Source organism: Aegilops tauschii, chromosome 1 (assembly GCF_002575655.3).
Source record: "Aegilops tauschii subsp. strangulata cultivar AL8/78 chromosome 1, Aet v6.0, whole genome shotgun sequence".
Classification (NCBI taxonomy): domain Eukaryota; kingdom Viridiplantae; phylum Streptophyta; class Magnoliopsida; order Poales; family Poaceae; genus Aegilops; species Aegilops tauschii.
The window spans coordinates 411899816-411917598 of record NC_053035.3 but is presented as its reverse complement, the minus strand read 5'-3'; the positions used below and the strand labels follow the sequence as shown (position 1 = coordinate 411917598).

Here is a 17783-nt window from a genome sequence, read left to right as displayed (position 1 = left end):
AAAACGCGTTGGCTCTGCATATTAGCTTTGCCCTAGGTCAAACTTTGTAAACTTTGGCCATTCATTCAATGATGAATCTGATGTTACTAGTATTGATTAGATATTGTAGGTGTTAGTAATTGTTTATAAGTTTACTAGCTTTAATTTAAGACAAAGCTAATATGCGAAGTAAATGAAATCAGACGGAGTATAATCTTAGCTGCCGTCCATCAGTCAGATAAAGTAAAAGCGGTAATGTTCTCCACTCTATCCCGTCCTTTTCTGCATTGCTCTCTACTGTATTCTGTAGAGTTTTCCATACTTTGTCATGAGCTTCGAGTCTCTAGCCATGATAAGTAGGTGAAGACGACAGATTTCCTCAGAAATCGTAAGCAGCGGCACGTGCGCCTTTATTTTTAGATGTTTTGAGTGCTTATATAGGTAGGTGTTTGAAAAATAATCAACTTATGCTTAATCACCAGTGCTTAAAGTGGAAAACGGCTTGTTTCTGTAAGCACCTTGCATCTGTTGATTATTAAAAAAAATCATATAGAAACTCAAGCCGGCAAATAAGAGTGTGGACAAGGCGCAGCAGCAACCATGGCCGCCACGGTATGCAGCAGAGCCAGGAGGGCCACCGCCACCCGAAATACTGGGCTGTGCTGCCACCGCTGATCGGCGCTAGCGTCCGGCGTGTGCCTTACCTTGTCACGTCTTGGCGCTGTGCTGTGCTGTGCTGCGCCGGCAGAACGGCCGTGCTCGCGTGCACGTCGCCGTCCAGTTTGGTCCATTCCGCAGGCCTAAATCACCAAACTAATTTTGGACGAGGGAGTGGGGTCGGTCGCCTCTTTTCTTTCTCGCCCTCCATCTCCCGCGCGCGCGCGCGCGTACGTCTTCCCTTCCCAGAACCCCGTTCCCAGCCGCTCCCTCCCTCGGCCTATTTGCAGATCCCCTGTCACCACGCCCTCCGGTTTCGACGGTTTGAGCGGCTGCTATTAACGGCAAGGGCCGTTCCGCCCCGGCGCCACCCGCCTCTCTCCGAGCCCCCGCCGCCCGCCGGGGTGGGCTTGCCGTGGACGACGGCCGGCAGGCGTCCAACGCGGGGAAATCTGAATCTTCCGTTGGATCCCCCATCATCATCAGGAGGAGGAACATAGGCTTCTTGGTCCTGCGCAAGGTATGCATGTATATGTGCATTTCGTTCTGCTCTCAACAATGTAATAGAGTAATAACCAGGCTGCATGCATGGCTGCCGAAAGCTATTTGCCGGTTCCATATCATGGCATTTCCTAAATCTACAATATACATCTAAGCGATGTGGTAATCGTATGTTTTTTCCTTGGCGTTCAAACCGTCATATTGTTGTTGGAGGTCTCCTCCAATTTAATGAATGCATCTCCTTTGGGCAAAAAAAATCGACACCCTAGGATCGTCTGAAACTGTTGTGTGCGGATTCAGGCAAATATGTTGAGCAAGATTCGCCATCGTGCAGACAAACTTCTTGGTTCTATTGGATTTGCCGTGGCTGTGACTTGGGCATCAAATCTGTTTCAATTTTTCTATCTAAAACAAACAGCACGTTTTTGGCTGGTCTGTTCTTGTTCATATTTCTGCAGTCTCTGGCCATTGTTTTGAAGAATTGAAGTGCTATTCACCATTTGTATGTACACCCTCTGTTCCTAAATATAGGAAGTTTTAGCACTTCAATTTAAACTGTCAAAACATCTTATATTTAAGAACAGAGGTACTCCCTTAGTGATCTAAACTCTCTTATATTTCTTTAGAGTTAGAGGGAGTAGTACATATTTATATTCACCATTTCGCCATCTAGAGCTAGCTATGTTAATCATATTTGATGTATTGGTATCATGTTATGGCATAGCGTATTGCTTTTATCCAGTCAAATAGTGAAATCAGCACTGAAAATATATCTCTTTTTCCTCCTCGTCTACCAGAGTCCAGGAGTCCGGACATCCTGACGGATTTGCTCGAACCAATGGGATGCTGCGGCAGCGTGAGTAGTTTTTACTCACATACATCTCATTTACAACTGGCAACTTTGATAACTGAATCGTGCACTAGCATCTTTATTGCATAGCTTGTGTTTGTTTGCCATGCTACGTAGTGCTTTTTTTTGTTGGTCAACTGATAGTAAGGCCCAATTAAAGGAAGCCGTTTATCGAGTTATATGTTAGTAAATCGAGCTCTTTGGTTATGCTTCCCTTTGCAGAACCCTGTAGATGAGGAGGAACACCTAGACTACAGCTCTGGGAATGTGACTCTTATAACCGATCTAAAGAGCTGGGAGAAGAAAGTGGAAGATGCAACTGACGCCAATAAAACAGTAAGTAGCTTACAACCCAACTCATACTCTGGACACAAGGATACATAGGTGCATGTGACTTTCCAATTTGGAATTCGTGCACTTGTTTTGATTAACCATGCTGACATTTTTCAACTGCACAGCTTGTTGTAAAATTCAGCGCAGTATGGTGTGGCCCGTGTAGGATCGCTGCTCCTACGTACGCCGAACTCTCTTTGAAGCATTCCGATCTTGTTTTCGTGTCTGTGGACGTAGACGAACTACCGGTACACAAATGTTCCACCGGCTCATTACTAATTCAGCTTTGAGCGAATGCTCAAACTAAATGTCATTTCGATATATGTTTTTTTTTTGTCAGGAACTGGTCACGGAATTCGAGGTACGTGCCACGCCGACATTCATCTTCTTGAGAGATAAGAAGGAGATCGACAAGATGGTGGGGGGGAACCAGGCCGATCTTCAGCAGAAGTTCGAACCATACTGCCGGCCAGGTGACGAAGTTATGAGTAAACAGTCTTTCGAGGACAAAACCTGATGTTCCTGCCCGCCAGTCAATAGAGCTTCAGAACGAGCACGGCCTCCATTGGCTGGGAGCATCAGCAAGAGCCTGCTCGGCGGCATACGTAGGTTCGAGAAACTGACCAGCAGAAGTAGGATTTCTTGGTAGTGTCCACACTCGATCAGCAGTAAATTAAGTTAGCCCAGCATCTGTAACTCTGCACCACACACGCTGTCCATATGAACTCGCACGAAACAATGTACTGATTGATTGACACCAGCCAGATGCCTTGAGATCTCATGAATCATGACTGTACAACAAAATTGCCAATGCCATTGGTGATCTTGCGTCTCACTCATGTCAGGATTCAGGGCAGAATTTATGGGATGGACATCTATATGGATACTATATGCAGGGGTTTGATCGCTTGTTCTATGTAGCCAGACATATCAATTACTATTTGGTGAGCTGCAGCTTTGACAGGACGGCGGCGGCCCGATCTCCGCCAAGCAGGAAATAGGGGTGCCGGAGCGCGGCGGCGGCGGAGAGCCGCCCCTTCTCCCGCTGCGCGATGAGCTTGGTGGCCAGGTCCCAGCCTCTGCCGGAGTCGAGGTCCAGGATCTGCAGGTCGGGTCTCCGGCGCGTGGTCTCCCGCCACCTGTTGAGGTCGTAGCCGGCGGCCTTGAGCTCGGAGTTGAAGTTCTTGAGGCCCGAGGGCGACCTGAGCGCCGGCGTGGCCATCTGCATGAGCACGATCCCGGCTGAGTACATGTCGAAGAGGTCGGGGCTGTTGAGCTGCCAGAGGATCGGGGAGAGGATGGCGGCGATGGGCTCGGCGGGCGGCGTGGGGGTCTCCTCGGGGAGCACGTAGAGCTCGGGCGGGCAGTAGTCCGGGTCGAGCAGGGTGCGGTCGGGCACGTAGTTCTTGCCAATGCGCAGGTCGGTGGCGGCGCCGAAGTCGATGAGCTTGACCTGGCCCCGGCGGGTGACCACGAGGTTGGAGGGCTTGATGTCGCGGTGGACGATGCCGGTGTCGTGGATGCGGCGGAGCGAGGTGACGAGCTGCCGCATCACCTGCTTCACCACCAGGGCGGCGCGGGTGAGCGCGTCCACGCCCCGCAGCGCGCGCCCGAACATGAGCGGCTCCAGGTTCGCCGGGAAGCCCCGGTCCGTCACGTAGTTGCCCAGCGTCCGGTCGCCCTGCACGCGGGAACAAGTTCAAGTGTCAGAGCGCGCGCGTTTGGAGTTTATCGGCCATTGCCGGCGTATAAGCAAGACGAGCGGGTGTTTTTGCTCCTGCTAGCATCAAAATTGTCCAATGTACACTTTAGCATCCAACAAGTTCAAATGTCAGAGCGCGCGCGTTTGGAGTTTATCGGCCATTGCGGGCGTCGAGCGGGTGTTTTGCTTTGCTGCTAGCATGAGATTTATTCAATGTATCAAATAAAATGCTATTTCATTTCGTACCACAACAGGCCTATTAGCTCAGCTGGTTAGAGCGTCGTGCTAATAACGCGAAGGTCACAGGTTCGAGACCTGTATGGGCCATTTTTTTTTGTTTTCTGACAGAAATTATTCTTTTCCTATTTGGATTTTCTTTCTATGGAGAATCTTCTGGACTTGGATAACTAAGACTCACGGAGCTTTACCCTATTTTCAACCATGTATTTTCCTCAAACCAATCCTTCCAAGCATGTTAACACACATACCTCATCAAAATTCTAACGTGGGAAGAATAGGCTTGCCTAGTCCCCAACTCTTCCGGTGCCTCTTTGTGCTCTATCAGCGTGCTTTAGTCTAAAAAAGGTGGTTGATGGCGGCACTGTGTTGGTCCATGAGGAATGGTGAACACAACCAAGACTACGGGTCCTGTGGTCACTTAGGGGTTTCCTAGTAGGGGTGGTCGTCGGTGGGGCTTGGGTGAACATGTCGTCTCCGGTTCTGCGCACCTGCCGACACCTTTCGAAGCACTTTCACGTCGTCTATTGTGACTCATGGAAGGGTGATTCGGGCAACATGAGGTTGAGGGATGTCCGGGAGAAATCCTTGTTCTGGTCTTGGTTGAAACCAGCGAGGACAATGCGTGCAAAGTCCCTAGAATATCTTGAGAGCTTTGATGTGGGGTTGTGCTCCTCTCCTCGTCCGACGACCTTGACTCTGAGGGAAACCCATGATTCGCTAGATCATGCGATGCATGCATTTTTTCGTCTTTCTCCTCCTTGGGGACATCATCGCCGGATGATAGTTTTTTTTGCTGAGGTGGGTGCCCGGAGGTGTTGGGATCTGCTTGGTAACGATGATTGCATAAAGTAGGGCTTTGGTTTCGGTACGGTTTTCCGACGTGTTCAACTGGTTTTTCGGTGCTTCGTTGTGTCGCCATGGAGTCAGAATTATGGTGGCGGCGGGGGGTCGGGGGGGGGGGGGGGGGGGGGGGGACGCTCGATTGCTGCAAGCCCATCGAATTTATATGTGTGACCAATTGTTCGCATGGAATCGCATGGCTTTTGTGCATTTACTATGGATTGCTCCATTGGTGGTAGTCTACCATGAAGTCGAAGTCGCTAGTTAGGGCAATATGCAACGACAATGGCCCTTGTCTACCTTGATGGATATTCTTCTTCTTCATCATCATAGCAGTGTCTGTTTGTGGTAGCCAGGTCGGCCCGATGCCGGCTAGTGGTGCAATGTGTGTCGTCATGCTCCGAGACATTAGTGTGGACAGAGTAACATATCACTTGGCAATATAATCTTTTTTTTGGCAAACTATAATCGTGCAGAGTGTAGCACTGTAGTCCAATAATATTGGAATACCCCCCCCCCCCCCCCCCCCCCCCCCCCCCCCCAATTTTCGTTTAAAAAAAATATGTGCGTTATTTATGAAGAAGCATACCTCAAATTTCCAGACGAGCCACTTGCCGCCCTTGACGAACTCGGACTTGGTCTTGTCGGCGACGAAGCTCCCATGAAATCCGCGCACGACTCCGGCGCCGCCCTCGCCACCCGGTAGTTGAACCACTCCTCGTAGTCGCCGCACTCCTTGGCTCCAACTGTCCCCACTTTTATCTGCAAATCAGAACACGCACCGCCGGTCCACCCATCAGATTCGCCATTTTTGCTCGCAACCCCGGCGGACCCTCTTGAGCTAGCGTCGCTTGCACCAGGCTCACCTTCTTGAGTATGACCTTCTCCTTGTACCGGTCGTCGAGCTGGAGCTTAGTCTTGGCCCTGCCGGCCCTCTCCTCGACGGCGGGCCCGCCCCTGGGCACCACGGCGCCGGAGTACACCACCCCGAACGACCCCTCCCCGATGCGCTCGCCCACCACGAAGTCGCTCATCTTCAGGCTCCGCCGCCCCAGCAGCGTGTCCAGCGCCTGCTGCAGCGGCGCGAACACGTACGTGTCCACCGCGCCGCTCAGCACCCCGGGCCGCGCCGTCAGGTACAGCCACGTCACCGCCACCACCCCAAACAGCGCCCACCGCTCCGCCTCGTTCATCCCCGCCGTCAGCTCCTCCATCCGGGACAGCGCGTCGTCCGCCACGCGCACCGCCGGGCTGGACGCGTCCAGGTGCAGCGCGCTGAGGAGCTCGTCCGGGATGGCGTCCACGGCCGCGCCGACACCGTCCGTCGCCGAGTCCGGCGCGCTCGTCAGGACCCCGTCCGGGACGACGAGGGCCGCGTTGGCATTGGCCGCTTCGCCGGCCAGAGGCGAGCTCAGGAGCCCGTCCGGGACAGCCGCGCCGGCGCCGGCGCCGATGGATGCCGCATCGCTGGCGGCCGGGTCGGACGAGTCCGCCTGCAGCGACCTCTTGAGCTCGGTGAAAAGGTCACCCCAGCCATCGGTGCCCGTGTCGCTGACCACGGTCGCCACCACCGGGTCGGGCCTGCCCAGGTGCAGCGCGCCGCTGAGGAGCTCGTCCCCCGCGCCGCCGTCGGTGGGCGCGGCACCGCACCTGATCAGCCGGTGCCTGGCACCGTGCGGGTGGAGCAGCGCATGGTGCTTGTTGGCGAAGGTGGGCGGGGGCAGGAGGGAGGAGGAGGCCATGGAGAGGATGGCGCGCCTCTCATGGGAGGAGGTGGAGGCGCGCGTGTTTGAGAGGTGGAGGTGAGCAGGCTGAGCTGAGCCGAGCTGAGGCTGCGGAATGTGCTACGTGGCGGGCAGGGGCTTGCAGGCACGCGCGGATGGGATAACGATGGGCCGAGCGACAAAACAATGGGCCAGCGAGTTATATCGGGCTTCGGCCCGAGGCCGATTCTAGCCTTTCGATTGGGCTTTTCAATTTCCTCTAAAAAAAGGGAAATTTTGAAGCAGACAGTTTAGCAATGTTTTCATTATCTCTAGATTTTGGTAGACAATTGTGGCTAGTTTCACCACATGACTTTGTAACAATTCCTCCAAACTTATTTGCTGAATAACGCGTGAAGAGGTTTCTCAAGAAAAGAAAATCCTCTAAAGAACGGATTGAACTTTTCAATTTTCGATTATATTACTATAAAAGGTCCTTTTGCAATATTTATGAAGCTAAATGCTGTGTTCCAATTCCAACTACCAAATCATGGCCACTTCTTTCCACGTACGCCACCTACTAAAATAGCACTTCCTCGGAGTGCTGTATCTTTGCTGTCTCGAGGGAGGACGATTCTTTCTGGCTGGGTGCTCGTCCTCCTCCTCCTACTTCTTCTTCCCTTTGTCTTCACGTTTCAGAAATCCGCCCGCCCGCTATAGAGGCACCGTGCTATGCTATCGCGCAGAAGCCCACGAAGAATCTCTGAAGAAGAATTTTTTTTGTGTGCACATTTCTCTGAAGAAGATTTTGACAACGAGAGAGGTGTGTCTGCTTGTTCTTCATTTCCTGTCTTTGCTTGCTGCTTTGGAATTTCATAGTGCCATTTTTCAGAACCTTCCTACTGTTTTGCATCAAATTTGTCCATGAATGAGCCTGACTTCCTCTCTCTCTCTCTCTCTCTCTCTCTCGGTAAAGGTAGTCCAGGATCTACATCAGCATTCCGGATTATATAGTTCGACTTTGTTCTCTGAATGCAATTGATGAAGAAACATCCTAGAATGAATGACCAATTCAATAACTTTTCGCTCAATGGTTGTCATAAGCAGTTGACCTACTGCTAGACCTCTGGCCAATTAAGCATTTCTTTTATTTTTTAAATTAATTTTGACCAACTACTGATTCCAGGATCCGTTTGTTTCGCAACCAATTTGTCCAAAATTTTAGAACCAAGTGCAGTAGTCTAGCGGCATGTCCTGGATGCACCTCCCTCTGTACTAATTTGCTCATGAAGTTCTCTCTCTCTCTCTCTCTCTCTCGGTAAAGGCATTCCAGAGTGGTTACTTTGCAGGTTGAAATGCACGCTCTGATCTCTATGCACTTGATGAAGAAATATCCTACTGCCACTAGAATGAGATGACCAATTCCATAACTTACAGATCAAGGGTTGCCATAAGCAGTTACCTAATGGTTGACCTCCGAACCTTATGGCCATTTTTTTTCTTTTTTTCGAAATGGAGGATTACCCCCGGCCAATGAAGCATTACTTTGAGTTTTATTATTATTTTGACGAACCACTGGTTCGTGGTTCGAAATGGACATCGCATCTTCTTTCTTCGTACTAATTCAACCAATTCGGTGAATCTAGGTAGTACCTGCTCTCCACCCATCGTTTTTCAGCTTCCAAGAAGAAGAGAAACAGGGGCGGCGACGACGATGCCGGCCGGGGGCACCAAGACGCGGTTCGGCCGGTGCCCGTACTGCCGCGCCATGATCTGCCAGAGCACCACCGCCGCCATCTACTACTGCACCAAATGCCGCACTCCCATCCGAGGTGCGCCGCATAATCACTGTGCGACACATGCGCGCCGTTGAGTTCTGCTCTAATCTGCTTCGGTTCTGTTCTGCCTCTCTCCGCAGGCAAGAACACGGAGCCGACGGACGATGAAACGGACAACACTCTCAGCAGTCTGGAGATCCTCTCGGCCGTCGACACCGAGTCGGTCTTCTCCGACGAGCTCGAGGGTTCCTCTACGCAGCCTTCAGTCATCGACGTCGACGGCGACCAGCCGCCCTTCTCGTGCGGCTACAACTCCAACTCCGATGCCAACAGCCAGGGGATTGCGGCTGCTTCCTCGCCGTCGCCGTACAGAGGCTTCGGTTCACCACGGGCCGGCCAACCTCGGAGCAATAGCTGCGTATCTCGGGGCGTCGAAGACGGCCGCGTCGGCTCGGATGGGCAAGACGAGGTTCGAGTCGTTCGACCGGTGAACAGTCGCGTCGATGCGCTCCGGGCGTCGTCTCGGCGGACGAGGCGGGCGTCGAGTGCTTCAGACCCGAGCATTCTGCGTCGACGGGACTTCTCTGTCCCGGACCCCGAGGAGGCGCCAAGGAACGCGTCGTCCGGGCAGCAGCTCCGGCAATCGGCGCTGAGCTCTAGGGAGCTCCGGACGTCTGCCAGCGTGTCCGCTGTCACGGCGTCGCCCCTGACGGACCCGGCGTTCCAAAGGGACCTGCTGCACGCGCTGGACAAGCTCCGGGGCATGATCGCCAACATCGAGCTGCAGCCGCGGTCGACGAGCGGCGGGAGCGGGGCGGTGACGCGGCGCGACACTCGTTTGTTCCGGCGGCTGGAGTCGCGGCTCGCCGAGGAGCTTCCCGCCGAGAACGCGGCGGCACGTGGCCCGCGCCAGAACGGTTACTCGAGCACCGGCTCCGCCTCGTGGTCGTCGTCGACGTCGTCGTCCAACAGCCACGGCGAGCGGCGCGCGGCGAGGCCGCGGAAGAGGCGCCAGTGCCTCCCGGTCCTGGGGGGCGCGCCGTTCGTTGTCTGCGGCGGGTGCTCCGAGCTTCTCCATGCGCCCACGTCGGCGGTGCCGTCGAGGAGGAGGGGAAACATCATCAGGCTGCGGTGCGGCGGGTGCGAGGAAGTGCTCGAGGTGGCGCTTCCCGCGGCTGCGGGTATCGCTGGCCCCGCGCGGCAGACGAGCGGGGTGTCCGGCTCGGGTGAGCTGGAACGCGCGGCGGGCAGGAGCGGCGGTGCCGGTGCGCAGCAGGTGCCGTTGCTGCTGCACCGCGCGCTGGGGTACGACTCGATGAGCCAGCTTCTGCAGAGCCGGCGGTACTGAAGTGCTGAGAGATTTTGATTTTTGAGCGAGCTTTTTACAGGTTCTTTTTCACTAGTGGTTCCAAGGCAAATCTAGCATTTGGTACTGGTAAGTGACCTTTGTGTGTTGTGGCTCAATTGTTACATGTACAAACGTGATTCTTCTGTGTTTTTTTATGGCGCATGAAAACAGATTGGCGTCACCACAAAATCCAAGCTTTTTTTTAGTCTCCGAGGCCTCCTTCGGTTAGAAGGAATTTTATAGAAAAACATAGGAACAAAGATTCAGAGAAATTTGTATAGATGCATTCGGTTTGTAGAAAACACGCATGGGGATTTCGTAGGAATACTATTCATTTTTTTTGAAGGAATCTACAAATTCACTCAAAGCTCATTTTGTGCGTAGAAAGAGGCAAGACAATTCTTTAGATGTCAAATTCCATCCTATCAACTTCCTATACTATTCCTAAATCCTACATTTTGATTTCCTCCAAATCGAATGAGGCCTAAGACTAGATCCAAAAAAAAAATCCGAAATTACATTTGAGATGATCTTAGCTGGAGTTGCCTAAAAACAAGTGTTTATTGCATCCCAGATCTTCCAGAGAAAGAGCGGTATCATGAAAGTATGGAGTGACTCGGGGATGTGTGTTGGGAAGTTGGTTTTGTAAATAAGCTTGATGTCATTGCAGTTTGGTCTGATGCGAATTGTCCTCCAAATAGCTTTTGCCTTGGGGCACATGGAACATGTGTAAGCATTTCTGTGTGGTGCAGGCATCTGAGACACTTGTCTGGCTGTAGGATGGTTTTTCGGTGTAGGTTTTTGCAAGTGTTCAGTCTGTCATTATGCAGTAACCATCCAAAGATCTTGACCTTGTTTGGAACCCTGGAGGACCACACCAAGTTCAGTGCAGGATCATCATCTGCCTTGTACATGGTGGAGTATGCGGCCTTAGAGCATCTCTAGCAAATCCGGTATACCGCCGTGTCTTGCAAATTTCGTTTACAGTATCCGGTAAACAAAATTTGCGGGACGGCGGCCTCCTCGGCAGAATGGATCGCGTAAACGTCGCCAGATATGCACTTGATTAGAAGCATCTAGTTTGCACCATAGCCATCACTGTAGTTCCACAAGCATACTTACTCCTAAGTAAGATTCAAACCTACCACCAGTCATTAACAACCCGCTTTGCCGCCTCACAATGCAACTTTGTCTACCATGGCACCTATTCGGTAGTGGAATGTTTGTGTCCCCCCTTTGTCCGACAAAGCTTGGGCTACAATGGAGTGGCAACGGGCGTTTTTTGCGTTCACGTCCCCCACGATTGTACTTTCATCTTTCGTGAGGTCATTTTTATAAGTGTTGTGTATATAGTCTCTTTTTTTCACTATATACTGCAAGGCAACAGCCTCACAGTTCTTTATCGATAAAGAACTAGAGAAGTTACAAAGTTGCTAAGTTACAAGTAAGAACAGAAGGGAAATACTTACAAAGAGAACTATGGAAGGGAAGCTATCCAGGAGGTTAGGCTATCTCTATATTTACATTTAATTCTATGAGCTAAGAGAGAAATGTCATGGACAAAATTTCTCCTCCAAAATCTAAAGGAAGGCAGCTCATTTCTGAAGATCTTTCCATTCCTTTGAGTCCAAATATTCCATGTGGCAGTGAAGACTACCTCTGTGAAAAAGGGAAAACCAAAGTCCCTCTGAGCAGATAAAGCCATCTCATATGTAGTCTGATTTGGTTGAACGATCCAAGAAATCCCAAGATAATTCCACACCCGTTGACTGAAATTGCAAGCAAAAAAGAGATGGACTCGGTCCTCATGGCAGGCAGAATGACACATTACACAGGTGTCATCTTGGAAGTTCCAGTGACGTCGCTGCTGTTGGGGAACGTAGTAATTTCAAAAATTTCCTACGCACACGCAAGATCATGGTGATGCATAGCAACGAGCGGGAGAGTGTTGTCCACGTACCCTCGTAGACCGTAAGCGGAAGAGTTTTGTCAACGCGGTTGATGTAGTCGTACGTCTTCACGATCCGACCGACCCAAGTACCGAACGCACGGCACTCCGAGTTCAGCACACGTTCAGCTCGATGACGTCCCTCGAACTCACGATCCAGCAGAGTGTCGAGGGAGACTTTCGTCAGCACGACGGCATGGTGACGGTGATGATGAAGCTACCGGCGCAGGGCTTCGCCTAAGCACTGCAATGATATGACCGAGGTGGATTATGGTGGAGGGGGCACCACACACGGCTGGAAACAATCAACTTGTGTGTTCTAGGGTGCCCTCCTGCCCCCGTATATAAAGGAGCAAGGGGGGAGGCCGGCCGGCCCTTGTGGCGCGCCAAGAGAGGAGGAGTCCTCCTCCTAGTAGGAGTAGGACTCCGATTTCCTACTCCTACTAGGAGGGGGAAAGGAAGGAGGAGAGGGAGAAGGGAAAGGGGGGCGCCGCCCCCCCTCCTTGTCCAATTCGGACTCCCAAGGGGGGGGGGGCGCGGACTGCCCTGCCCGGCCCTCTCTCTCTCCACTAAGCCCCATGAGGTCCATTAGTTCTCCCGGGGGGTTCCGGTAACCCTCCGGCACTCCGGTTTTCTCCGAAATCACCCGGAACAATTCCGGTGTCCGGATATAGCCGTCCAATATATCAATCTTTATGTCTCGACCATTTCGAGACTCCTCGTCATGTCCGTGATCACATCCGGGACTCCGAACTATCTTCGGTACATCAAAACACATAAACTCATAATACCGATCGTCACCGAACGTTAAGCGTGCGGACCCTACGGGTTCGAGAACTATGTAGACATGACCGAGACACGTTTCCGGTCAATAACCAATAGCGGAACCTGGATGCTCATATTGGCTCCCACATATTCTATGAAGATCTTTATCGGTCAAACCGCATAACAACATACGTTGTTCCCTTTGTCATCGGTATGTTACTTGCCCGAGATTCGATCGTCGGTATCTCAATACCTAGTTCAATCTCGTTACCGGCAAGTTTCTTTACTCGTTCCGTTATGCATCATCCCGCAACTAACTCATTAATCACATTGCTTGCAAGGCTTATAGTGATGTGTATTAGCAAGAGGGCCCAGAGATACCTCTCCGACAATCGAAGTGACAAACCCTAATCTCGATCTATGCCAACTCAACAAACACCATAGGAGACACCTGTAGAGCACCTTTATAATCACCCAGTTACGTTGTGACGTTTGGTAGCACACAAAGTGTTCCTCCGGTATTCGGGAGTTGCATAACCTCATACTCATAGGAACATGTATAAGTCATGAAGAAAGCAATAGCAACATACTAAACAATCAAGTGCTAAGCTAACGGAATGGGTCAAGTCAATCACATCGTTCTTTAATGATGTGATCCCGTTAATCAAATGACAACTCATGTCTATGGCTAGGAAACTTAACCATCTTTGATTCAACGAGCTAGTCAAGTAGAGGCATACTAGTGACACTTTGTTTTGTCTATGTATTCACACATGTACTAAGTTTCTGGTTAATACAATTCTAGCATGAATAATAAACATTTATCATGATATAAGGAAATATAAATAACAACTTTATTATTGCCTCTAGGGCATATTTCCTTCAGTCTCCCACTTGCACTAGAGTCAATAATCTAGATCACATCGCCATGTGATTTAACACCAATAGTTCACATCACCATGTGATTAACACCCATAGTTCACATCGCCATGTGACCAACACTCAAAGGGTACTAAGGTGTGATCATGTTTTGCTTGTGAGAGAAGTTTAGTCAACGGATCTGCCATATTCAGATCCGCATGTATTTTGCAAATTTCTATGTCAACAATGCTCTACACGGAGCTACTCTAGCTAATTGCTCCCACTTTCAATATGTATCCAGATTGAGATTTAGAGTCATCTGGATCAGTGTCAAAACTTGCATCGACGTAACCCTTTACGACGAACCTTTTTTCACCTCCATTATCGAGAAACATATCCTTATTCCACTAAGGATAATTTTGACCGTTGTCCAGTGATCTACTCCTAGATCACTATTGTACTCCCTTGCCAAACTCAGTGTAGGGTATACAATAGATCTGGCACACAACATGGCATACTTTATAGAACCTATGGTTGAGGCATAGGGAATGACTTTCATTCTCTTTCTATCTTCTGCCGTGGTCGGGCTTTGAGTCTTACTCAATTTCACACCTTGCAACACAGACAAGAACTCTTTCTTTGACTGTTCCATTTTGAACTACTTCAAAAACTTGTCAAGGTATGTACTCATTGAAAAACTTATCAAGCGTCTTGATCTATCTCTATAGATCTTGATGCTCAATATGTAAGCAACTTCACTGAGGTCTTTCTTTGAAAAACTCCTTCCAAACACTCCTTTATGCTCTCCAGAAAATTCTACATCATTTCTGATCAACAATATGTCACACACATATACTTAACAGAAAGGTTGTAGTGCTCCCACTCACTTTCTTGTAAATACAGGCTTCACCGCAAGTCTGTATAAAACTATATGCTTTGATCACACTATCAAAATGTATATTCCAACTCCGAGATGCTTGCACCAGTCCATAGATGAATCGCTGGAGCTTTGCACACTTTGTTAGCACCTTTAGGATCGACAAAACCTTCTAGTTGCATCACATACAACTCTTCTTTAAGAAATTCATTAAGGAATGCAAGTTTGACATCCATTTGCCAAATTTTATAAATGCGGCAATTGCTAACATGATTCGGACAGACTTTTAAGCATCGATACAAGTGAGAAAATCTCATCGTAGTCAACACCTTGAACTTGTCGGAAACATTTTTGCGACAATTCAAGCTTTGTAGATAGTAACACTACTATCAGCGTCCGTCTTCCTCTTGAAGATCCATTTATTCTATATTGCTTGCCGATCATCGGGCAAGTCAACCAAAGTCCATACTTTGTTCTTAACATGGATCCCATCTCAGATTTCATGGCCTCAAGCCATTTCACGGAATCTGGGCTCATCATCGCTTCCTCATAGTTCATAGGTTCATCATGGTCAAGTAACATGACCTCCGAACAGGATTACTGTACCACTCTGGTGCGGATCTTATTCTGGTTGACCTACGAGGTTCGGTAGTAACTTGATCTGAAGATTCATGATCATCATCATTAGTGTTCTCACTAATTGGTGTAGGAATCACTGGAACTGATTTCTGTGATGAACTACTTTCCAATTTGGGAGAAAGTACAATTACCTCATCAAGTTCTACTTTCCTCCCACTCACTTCTTTCGAGAGAAACTCCTTCTCTAGAAAGGATCAACTCTTAGCAACAAATATCTTGCCTTCGGATCTGTGATAGAAGGTGTACCCAACAGTTTCTTTTGGGTATTCTATGAAGACGCATTTCTCCGATTTGGGTTCGAGCTTATCAGGTTGAAGCTTTTTCACATAAGCATCGCAGCCCCAAACTTTTAGGAAATGACAGCTTAGGTTTACTGCTAAACCACAGTTCATACGGTGTCGTCTCAACGGATTTAGATGGTGCCCTATTTAATGTGAATGCAGCTGTCTCTAATGCATAATCCCAAAACGATAGTGGTAAATCGGTAAGAGACATCATAGATCGCACCATATCCAATAAAGTACGGTTATGAAGTTCAGACACACCATTACGCTGTGGTGTTCCAGGTGGCGTGAGTTGTGAAACTATTCCACATTGTTTTAAATGAAGACCAAACTCATAATTCAAATATTCGTCTCCGCGATCAGATCGTAGAAACTTTATTTTCTTGTTAGATGATTTTCTACTTCACTCTGAAATTCTTTGAACTTTTCAAATGTTTCAGACTTATGTTTCATCGAGTAGATATACCCATATCTACTCAAATCATCTGTGAAGGTCAGAAAATAACGATACCCGTCGCGAGCCTTAACACTCATCGGACCGCATACATCAGTATGTATTGTTTCCAGTAAGTCAGTTGCTCGCTCCATTGTTCCGGAGAACGGAGTCTTAGTCATCTTGCCCATAAGGCATGGTTCGCAAGCATCAAGTGATTCATAGTCAAGTGATTCCAAAAGCCCATCAGCATGGAGTTTCTTCATGCGCTTTACACCAATATGACCTAAACGGCAGTGCCACAAATAAGTTGCACTATCATTATTAACATCTTTTGGCTTCAATATTATGAATATGTGTATCACTGCGATCAAGATCTAGCAAACCATTTTCATTGGGTGTATGACCATAGAAGGTTTTATTCATGTAAACAGAACAACAATTATTCTCTAACTTAAATGAATAACCGTATTGCAATAAACATGATCAAATCATATTCATGCTCAACGCAAACACCAAATAACATTTATTTAGGTTCAACACTAATCCCGAAAGTATAGGGAGTGTGCAATGATGATCATATCAATCTTGGAACTACTTTCAACACACATCGTCACTTCACCCTTAACTAGTTTCTGTTCATTCTGCAACTCCTGTTTCGAGTTACTACTCTTAGCAACTGAATCAGTTTCAAATGCCGAGGGGTTGCTATAAACACTAGTAAAGTACACATAAATAACATGTATATCAAATATACCTTTGTTCACTTTGCCATCCTTCTTATCCGCTAAGTATCTAGGGTAGTTCCACTTCCAGTGACCATTTCCATTACAGTAGAAGAACTCAGTCTCAGGCTTAGGTCCAGACTTGGGCTTCTTCACTTGAGCAACAACTTGCTTGCCATTCTTCTTGAAGTTCCCCTTCTATCCCTTTGCCCTTTTCTTGAAACTAGTGGTCTTGTTAACCATCAACACTTGATGCTCTTTCTTGATTTCTACCTTCGTCGATTTCAGCATCGCGAAGAGCTCGGGAATTACTTTTGTCATCCCTTGCATATTATAGTTCATCATGAAGTTCTAGTAACTTAGAGATAGTGACTAGAGAACTTTGTCAATTACTATCTTATCTGGAAGATTAACTCCCATTTGATTCAAGCAATTGTAGTACCCAGACAATCTGAGTACATGCTCACTGGTTGAGCTATTCTCCTCCATCTTGTAGGCAAAGTACTGTCAGAGGTCTCATACCTCTTGACACGGGCATGAGTCTGAAACACTAATTTCAACTCTTGGAACATCTTATATGCTCCATGACGTTCAAAACATTTTTGAAGTCCCGGTTTTAAGCCGTAAAGCATGGTGCACTAAACTTTTAAGTAGTCATCATACCGAGCTTTTGTCAAAACGTTCATAACGTCTGCATCTGCTCCTGCAATAGGTCTGTCACCTAGCGGTGCATCAAGGACATAATTCTTCTGTGCAACAATGAGGAAAATCCTCAGATCACGGACCAAGTCCGCATCATTGCTACTGAAGGAAATATGCCCTAGAGGCAATAATAAAGTTATTATTTATTTCCTTATATCATGATAAATGTTTATTATTCATGCTAGAATTGTATTAACCGGAAACATAATACATGTGTGAATACATAGACAAACAGAGTGTCACTAGTATGCCTCTACTTGACTAGCTCGTTAATCAAAGATGGTTATGTTTCCTAGCCATAGACATGAGTTGTCATTTGATTAACGAGATCACCTCATTAGGAGAATGACGTGATTGACTTGACCCATTCCATTAGCTTAGCACTCGATCGTTTAGTATGTTGCTATTGCTTTCTTCATGACTTATACATGTTCCTATGACTATGAGATTATGCAACTCCCGTTTACCGGAGGAACACTTTGTGTGCTACCAAACGTCACAACGTAACTGGGTGATTATAAAGGTGCTCTACAGGTGTCTCCAAAGGTACTTGTTGGGTTGGCGTATTTCGAGATTAGGATTTGTCACTCCGATTGTCGGAGAGGTATCTCTGGGCCC

At 48.6% G+C, this 17783-nt stretch overlaps 3 protein-coding genes and 1 non-coding gene across 5 annotated transcripts; 3 read left to right on the top strand and 1 right to left on the bottom strand.

Annotated features, from left to right (window-relative positions):
• The first annotated feature begins 76 nt into the window (after positions 1-76).
• Positions 77-4003, top strand: LOC109748340 (thioredoxin H5). The gene is made up of 5 exons (XM_020307375.3): positions 77-1156; positions 1935-1993; positions 2210-2323; positions 2446-2568; positions 2661-4003. The coding sequence occupies exons 2-5, from the start codon at positions 1976-1978 to the stop codon at positions 2835-2837; spliced, it is 432 nt and encodes a 143-aa protein (XP_020162964.1). The 5' UTR covers positions 77-1156; positions 1935-1975; the 3' UTR covers positions 2838-4003.
• LOC109748338 (serine/threonine-protein kinase STN8, chloroplastic) lies at positions 3042-6922 on the bottom strand. The gene is given in 4 exon segments (XM_020307374.3): positions 3042-4001; positions 5692-5765; positions 5768-5864; positions 5969-6922. Coding segments are annotated over 4 exon segments (1791 nt in total). The 5' UTR covers positions 6845-6922; the 3' UTR covers positions 3042-3257.
• TRNAI-AAU (transfer RNA isoleucine (anticodon AAU)) lies at positions 4276-4349 on the top strand. Its single transcript has one exon. It is a non-coding gene; the product is annotated as a tRNA-Ile (tRNA).
• Positions 6923-7411: 489 nt separating the features above from the next.
• LOC109748342 (uncharacterized) lies at positions 7412-10518 on the top strand. 2 transcript variants are annotated; one of them, XM_020307379.3, is made up of 3 exons: positions 7412-7628; positions 8452-8637; positions 8724-10518. In XM_020307379.3, exons 1-3 carry the CDS (start codon positions 7538-7540, stop codon positions 9929-9931), a joined length of 1485 nt encoding a protein of 494 aa, XP_020162968.1. In that variant the 5' UTR covers positions 7412-7537; the 3' UTR covers positions 9932-10518. The 2 variants fall into 2 exon arrangements, with proteins under 2 accessions (XP_020162968.1, XP_045084083.1); XM_045228148.2 differs by having other exon boundaries at positions 7451-8637.
• The last annotated feature ends 7265 nt before the right edge of the window (positions 10519-17783 follow it).

Bases quoted from the DNA above. Each gene is read 5' to 3' on its own strand.
- LOC109748340 (XM_020307375.3), top strand. The intron at 2,324-2,445 runs GTAAGTAGCTTA...TCAACTGCACAG, and splicing joins CAACTGACGCCAATAAAACA to CTTGTTGTAAAATTCAGCGC. The intron at 2,569-2,660 runs GTACACAAATGT...TTTTTTTGTCAG, and splicing joins TGGACGTAGACGAACTACCG to GAACTGGTCACGGAATTCGA.
- LOC109748342 (XM_020307379.3), top strand. From the start codon at position 7,538: ATGCTATCGCGCAGAAGCCCACGAAGAATCTCTGAAGAAGAATTTTTT. The intron at 7,629-8,451 runs GTGTGTCTGCTT...CGGTGAATCTAG, and splicing joins AGATTTTGACAACGAGAGAG to GTAGTACCTGCTCTCCACCC. The intron at 8,638-8,723 runs GTGCGCCGCATA...CTCTCTCCGCAG, and splicing joins ATGCCGCACTCCCATCCGAG to GCAAGAACACGGAGCCGACG.